We start from the raw sequence: 7,755 nt of genomic DNA on the forward strand, positions 1-7,755 counted from the left end.
CATTTGCATATCTGGAACTACAGTAGAAAATGCATAATGACATTTCTTTTGAAAGACTATTGTACAAACACACTGAATCCTTGCTACATCTTGACATAACAACTTTTTGTTTCCTCCCTTAAAAAAAAAAAAACTAAGACATTCAAACAATAGATTAATACTCAGAAAACCTCAACACAGATTCTATACCCCACCTCGCCACATCACTACCGCCACCAAAGGGTTTTAGTTCATGTTCAAAGGCAGAAATAGAACAGCCACAAATGTTTTCATGGAAAAGCTGTTTCTCATTTGTCTGCACATCGAAAAGATAAAGTATAAAATCTATCCTTGGGATGAGCTACATCGGTGATAATTTTCTACTAATGTGTCACTTCGTCTGTTCCTTGGATTTTGATTTTCATGTCTGTGATGCCTGTAATACAATGCAGCTTCCGGAGACTTTGCAAGTTTAGAATATGGTGCAATATGCAACATTCATGACAGGGCTGGCTGCTTCATGGCTTGTGACTCTGATACTTACTTACCCTCCTTTACATTTAAAAAGTAAACCATTCCTGAGAACAAACAAAATTCTGCACCTGGTCTTCCTATAGATATTCTCTGTGCTGATATAAAAATTGTGTGTAGTTTTTGAACCAAAAGCTATATGAAATACACTTAATGCACCCATTACCAGGACTATCCCCTTAAACAACAAATTTGAAATGCCTTTGGTGTGTCTGATTTTTTTAAAAACATGAGCTAGGCCAACCTACCCCCCTATTTTAAGTTATGAGTTTATAGCCTTATTTTAAATTTGCATTTTTTTACCAGACCACTGAGAGAAAGAAAATGACCCTCCTTTACTTAGCATGATTCTTCTTTTTGCCAACTTCCCCATCTTTTCTCGAACAGTCCAGGCAAAGTCAGGTAACTTTGTGGGGAGACGGAAATGAGTGGGGTATGACAGGAGAAAAATTGCATTTAGCTTGAGTCCCCCGATGCCAATTTGGAACCAAAGTGCATTAAAGCAGCAGAATTTTAAACCTTTCAAAACTGGGATTTATAAGGGGAATGCTAACACAGATTCAACAGTTACAGCTCTGCCAGGGATTACTTTAATACCAAAAGCATACTGTCTCACTTTATAGAAAGAGATTACTCAGTTGTCAAACAACAAAGGTTGTGTTTGTCTATTTTTAAACTTTTATTTTTTTTTAAAGCGCCCTTTTAACTTCAGTGACAGGCAATCCTGAAATAAAATGTCCTTTTATTTCAGGGGTAGGGGGCTGGTGGTGGCAGGGGAGTAGAGAAAAGGAGAAGGCGAGGTTTGCCTCTGGCTTCACAGTTCGTTTTATCTATAAGGCTTTGCCAGCTTTGCTTAACTGTTTGTACCCTGCTTTTGTTAAGAAACCAAAAGGGAAAAGTGGAAGAAAAAGATAAGTATGAAATAAATCTGACAGAGAAAAACAACTGGACACTGATACAGGGATGAGAAGATATTTTAAATGATCTTGATCTAGAGGGGGGAAAATGTGAGGGGATGATTTTCAGGAGAAAGAAAAAAATCTGAAAGCTCCAAAAAATAGGAAAGCTAACCTTTGACTAAAATACTCAGCAAAATGCTAGGGAAAGACAAAAACCTAAGTGATCATTTTTATGTTCATTGTATATGAAATGAAATGAGAAGGAACAGGCCAGTGAAGGCTGTCAAGAGAGGGACAATAAGAGAGTGAAGTTGTGACTTTGGGTAGAGGACATAAGAATGTAATTTGAAATCTTTCACAGTGGACTTGTAGTTGTCTCTACGTTTTACACAGATATACAAAGAATCTCTCTGAAAAGTTGTTGAAAGGTACCAGCAAGTGTGGAAAGGGGAGCATCTGAGGATGTCTTTCACAGACCCCAGATGGAGAAACTGTTCTTTTATTCCAAATTCTTAAGAAGCACAGAAGTCTTACATGTCAATAAGAGAACACACAGACACACACCCATAAGTTACATGCCATGAAAGGAAATAAGGAGACCTTTGTTGATCCCTGTTCGCTTACACAAATCTTACTTCGGTTAAGCATCTCAAGACCATTTTCCTGATCTCAGCTCCTTTTCACGGCTTTCTTTCCCTGGGCACCCAGGTGCACAAATGGGATGGTGATCTTTACAAAACATCAACAACAACAAAAAACCTCTCGCTCACACAAAAGCCCACCTTGTAAATGAATGGAATATTAACGACTACCTAATAGTTGCACCGTTGGCAGGGCCAAACTGAACACTAACACAGCTATTTCTACAGATTGCCAGTGAAGCCGAAGCAGCTCGAGGAGAAACGCACCTACTGTATGTGAAAGGCTGGTGCAGATTTTTTTCCTATCAGTCTAACCTTCTGTGTTGATGCATGAATGCTGGTACCCACTTACAGGGATGCCAGATGATCAGTGCAGAATGAAGGTCCCAAGAGAGAGGATCACATGGTTCTCTCTGCCCTGTGACGTCACTAGCAGATGGCATGGGTACCAGCTCTGGCAGTTGGCATCAATGTCACTTTTTAGAGATCAATGAGATAGGCAGATACACACAGATCTAGAGACTCCAGGAGACGATGCAACACTCAGCCTGAAAAGATGTGGAAGATCCAAAATGAAAACTGATCATTGAATGAAATTAAAACCTAAGGTAATATAAATAAAGATATACTTCAATTGATGCTGGCTTTGCATGCAAGTATTTAAAGATACAGTGTCACTGTCTTATAGTATTTATATGGTCTTTTGTCATCTATAACTTCTTATCATATTTCATTCTTATGATGTAATTATCACATACTTTCATGGCTATTATGTAATTGCAAGTATGTAGACATTATTAAGAGTTTGCGTGTGTGTGTTTGTGTGTGTGTGTGTGTGTGTGTGTGTGTGTGTTGAGGGAGCTGGAGATTGTTAAATTAAATAGTCTCTGTTTTAACATGTCTATTTGTTTGAAGACTTTAGATGAAAATACTTGCTGCTTTGCCAAACGAAAGCCAAAATTGCATTTGAAACACAAATTATTTTCCCCTTTCATTCGGGATTCTGAATACACGTGCACAATTGCAGTCAGAATCCTTGGACCGTTCCTGTCAGATATTAGCTAGAGGGAGACTTCTGTGGCTCGTAGAACAAAAACACTACGAGAGTGTTTTTTGTCAGATGATTTGAACAGCAGTAAACAGACAATTACACTGAGAAAAATTTAAAATAGAAAAGCAGTCTCAATATTTTTCTTGACTTAAAATAATGCCAGTGATTTAAAAAAATTATTTATAGAGTTTATCCCAAATTAGCCTAACCTCCCCCTCGCTTTTTTTGGTGAAGGTTGGGAAAAGAGTGCTCTCTTACATGTTTCGTTACGGATCAGAAAGAAAGCAGTTTTTAAATGGGCTCTGATTAATCTTTTCTTTAAATTTGTGTATTTCAACAGCCACTTATCTAAATTCACAGTTATATAATACAGCAAATAAAGTTAAGGCTTATTTTCTTTCTAAAAAATAAATCTCCACAAATTTGTCAGTTAATGGAGAGGTAGCATTTTTTATTTTAAAAACTGGTGCCCCTTCTCATTTTGCACTCAGGGGAATTGGAATTAATGAAATTCTGCATTGCTATATCATGTTTTGCATTCGTTTGAATTTCACTGTCCTTTTCGTGTATTAAAAATCAGTTTAAAATCAAAGAGAAATGGAGGTGGTGGTGGTATTACAATAAATACTTCCTGTTTTATTTTCTTTTGATAATTTGGTATAAATTAATCCTATTGCATGTGTCATTGTTTTCTTTAATAATTACTAGGCTGCACAAACTCAAAAATTTTATTTAATGTAAAAATCAGTCTTTTTCTCATGTTTTTGTATTCTTATGATTAAGTCATTGAATATGCTTTAAGTGTATAAACTTTAAAAATGAAAACACTTTAAATATTGTGCTGGCATTTTTTCAGGTAATTTAAGATTAGAGAACCATGTTAACACTACCGTTTGATGAGTCAGTTGTAATGCCAGAATCCCAGATGTGCAGAAAGTTTTCTAGAGAATGCGAGGACCAGAAGCAAATTAAGAAACCAGAAAGCTTTTCCAAACAGATTGTCCTTCGAGGAAAGAGCATCAAAAGGGCCCCTGGAGAAGAGACTGAGAAAGAAGAAGAGGAGGAAGACAGGGAAGAGGAAGATGAAAATGGGTTGCCCAGAAGGAGGGGTCTTAGGAAAAAAAAGACGACCAAGCTCCGACTGGAGAGGGTCAAGTTCAGGAGACAGGAAGCTAACGCGCGCGAGAGGAACAGGATGCACGGCCTCAACGACGCCCTGGACAATTTAAGAAAAGTGGTCCCCTGTTATTCTAAAACCCAAAAACTGTCCAAAATAGAAACTTTACGACTGGCCAAAAACTACATCTGGGCACTTTCTGAAATTCTGAGAATCGGCAAGAGACCTGATCTGCTCACGTTCGTCCAAAACTTATGCAAAGGTCTTTCCCAGCCAACTACAAACTTGGTGGCAGGCTGCTTGCAGCTCAATGCCAGGAGTTTCCTGATGGGTCAGGGTGGGGAGGCGGCACACCACACAAGGTCACCCTACTCTACCTTCTACCCGCCCTACCACAGCCCTGAGCTCACCCCTCCCCCGGGGCATGGAACTCTTGATAATTCCAAGTCCATGAAACCCTACAATTATTGCAGTGCGTATGAATCCTTCTATGAAAGCGCTTCCCCTGAGTGTGCCAGCCCTCAGTTTGAGGGTCCCTTAAGTCCTCCCCCAATTAACTATAATGGGATATTTTCCCTGAAGCAAGAAGAAACCTTGGACTATGGCAAAAATTACAATTACAGCATGCATTACTGTGCAGTGCCACCCAGGGGTCCCCTTGGGCAGGGTGCCATGTTCAGGTTGCCCACCGACAGCCACTTCCCGTACGACTTACATCTGCGCAGCCAATCTCTCACCATGCAAGATGAATTAAATGCAGTTTTTCATAATTAATGAGGAAAATGAAAATAAACAGTGGTCATTCACCTCCCCCTTCTGATTAAGACAAAGCAGATGCTTGTGGGCTGAGTAATAGGCACAACTCCAGCTAAGGTGTTTACTAGTTTCTGGAGTGTGTTTCAACTATTGTGAGAATTTTCTATGTAATAATAAATCTCTTTTCCTATGAGAACTTCTTTTCCTTTCCTTTTGTCTGTAAAGCACTGTGATTCTGTTTCTACTGGAAGGTTATTTTTCTCATGTTTTATTTTCTTTTAAATTCACTTAATTTGTTTGAACAAGGTGTCTAAGAATATACTGTTGAATAAAGACGTGCACACAGCATAATTCAGTGTCTACTTCAGTTGTACAGTAATTATAAAAATGCATGTTATTAAAAATAAGATGAATAAAATGATGTGTTTATAATTATTAGGAATTTATATATAATGTATCTCTGAAAAATTGAACATTTTAAATATCGAGAATAACACTAAGCTGACAATGATATTGGAAGATGTATTTGAGGGTGTACAACAGTATAAAAAGCTATGCAACTTTCTTTTTATTAAGGACGAGTCTAAATGCATTCGATCGGTAACTATTCCTCTTCAAGGATTTGCAGGTGGGGCAACACGATATTTGGGTAGGTGGTGTCATAATTTTGGAATAATTATATCAATCCTAAAGAAAAAATTTTCAGCCCTTGTTTTGTATTGTTCAGAAATTATCTGTACAGGTTTGTTATCACAATGTATAATTGTGGTTTTCCACCCACATTTTTAAAGCAATTAAACATAGATATTTCCACTCGTAAAGGACATCTATTAGCTGTGATATTTTTGCATGATACTTATTATTTCCTGGTACACAGCTGGTTTCTGTCTCCAACACTCCCTCCTCCCCATTTCAGACATAGTTCTGGATTTCAAAACCAGGCGAGATAAAACAAATTTCTTAAACAAAATGGCCAAAGTGCTTACAAGAAATTTTTTCTTTTTTCTTTTTTTAAGTATCTTAAATGAAAGAAGAGGCGCCCATGAGGGTTAAACATCCTGGGGAAACAATGATAAATCCTGGTAACCTTCAGCTCGCGCCGAAATTCGGTGGCAAATTTCCAGCAAACACCAGAGTGGATGTTAAAACTGGAAGGTTTTACTCTGTGCCGTTTAAATAAGTCTGGCCGATTAGAGGCTAAATTCTGTGTGAGTGTAAGTTTAAACCCTACTTGAATAGCGCAAAGGAGCTCACCCTCTTAAGCAGAACTGAGACTCTTCTAAGATAAAAATCAAGGTGGCAGTGACCTCACTCCAGATGCCCTTGTGCGCAGGTTGCCTCCAGGGGGAAGATGGGGACAGCTGCGAAGGCTGGTGAGGCCAGTAGAAATGGGTCCACCGATGGCGGGACCGCGCGGTGCTGGGTGGGCCGAGGCAGGGGGTCCGCGCTCCACGGCTGCGCCCACGCTGCCCACTTGTGCGCCCCGCGGGCATCGACTGAGCGGGCGCAGGCCCGACGGCCCCTCGCGGCTGACGCGGGGAGGAGGTGGAGGCGGCTTCCCGTCGCCTGCAGTCATCCGGGCTCAGGGACACGGGCTGCACTGCCCGGGTCCCGCCCGCAGTGGGCGCCCTGGGTCCCGGGGCCGCGGCTCTTGCTCCGGCCTTGCAGGCCGGCGAAGACACTTCACCGCGGGGGGAGCGTGCGCGCCCGGCAGACCCTACCCCGAACCGGGGAGGAGGCGACCTCTTGGTGGCCAGGCCCCGAGGGGCGGGAAAGGGGTCGCCCCATCGCCCGTGCTATCTGCCACGATGGGGGACGCGCGGCGGCGGCAGCTTCAGTTTGCCCAAGTTCGGCTAAGAGCTGCCCGGTCCTGCCCCTCCGCGGCTGGCGGGGCTTCTTGAGCCGAGGCCGAGAGACTCAGCGTCCCCCGTCCCTCAGCTACCCCTGCCTTAAGCGCCCGGCCCTATGGCGCGCGCGGCCGCCGCGCTCCGAGGGGCAAGGGTACCAGCAGCTGCTGGCGCGGTACTCGGTGGGTGACGGACGCGCCCTTCAAAGCGGGTGTGTTAACACCTGCCCGTTCACACCTCGCGAGGGCCGGGGCGAAGGAGTCGGGAAAGAGGAGGCAGTGTGCCCTCCAGGGATAGAGAGAAGTCTGCCTTAGGTAGAGAGCCGCCTGTCCCCTGTCTGTCGCCGACACGGGAGTGACTCGTGGTTGCTTCGTCGAATCCGCGCACAACACCTGCCCTCCCTGGGACTGTGTCCAGGATTGCCCGGCCTCGTTAAGGCCCCTCAGACGCTGAGAGTCAGATCTTTGCTCACCCTGTCTAAGCAAAGAGCACGAAAGTGAGGAAGCACCTGGAACTAGAAGAATCTGTTGTGTTTGGTTTTAAAAAAAAAGGAAGAAAACTAAGGCAGTTCTGTTTGGTCATTAGCAGAATAGGTGCGGCGTTCCCACACCCTTGCTCCAAGGTGACCCACACTGCGCCTGCTCAGTGTCTTGTTGGTCCAGACAACCTTTGAAAACCGCAGTCTTCCGAGGGTCACAAACTCATGTTGGAACTAGAGATTGCAACAGGAGCTGCAGTCTCCTGTCTCCCTTCTGGCAATATGGGAGAGCTGTGAAGAAAAGCAGCTGGCTGAATGTCTGGGGAAGAAGCAAACTTTCAGAAGAAGCACCTTGTCTCAGAGCTTTGTTCGTAAGGAATTCAAGCAAGAGCGGGATTTTTAGGCACAGACCCTAGAGATAATGAAATTTCTTCCATAATTTGGATGCACAGATCT

At 42.7% G+C, this 7,755-nt stretch overlaps 1 protein-coding gene across 1 annotated transcript; it reads left to right on the forward strand.

Annotated features, from left to right (window-relative positions):
• The first annotated feature begins 2,522 nt into the window (after positions 1 to 2,522).
• Positions 2,523 to 5,790, forward strand: NEUROD6 (neuronal differentiation 6). The gene is made up of 2 exons (XM_032643395.1): positions 2,523 to 2,658; positions 3,958 to 5,790. Exon 2 carries the CDS (start codon positions 3,979 to 3,981, stop codon positions 4,990 to 4,992), a length of 1,014 nt encoding a protein of 337 aa, XP_032499286.1. The 5' UTR covers positions 2,523 to 2,658; positions 3,958 to 3,978; the 3' UTR covers positions 4,993 to 5,790.
• Positions 5,791 to 7,755: the final 1,965 nt, after the last annotated feature.

This window comes from Phocoena sinus, chromosome 9, assembly GCF_008692025.1.
Source record: "Phocoena sinus isolate mPhoSin1 chromosome 9, mPhoSin1.pri, whole genome shotgun sequence".
NCBI lineage: Eukaryota > Metazoa > Chordata > Mammalia > Artiodactyla > Phocoenidae > Phocoena > Phocoena sinus.

What these genes read in the sequence shown, in the direction of transcription:
- NEUROD6 (XM_032643395.1), top strand. Translation starts at nt 3,979, where the DNA reads ATGTTAACACTACCGTTTGATGAGTCAGTTGTAATGCCAGAATCCCAG.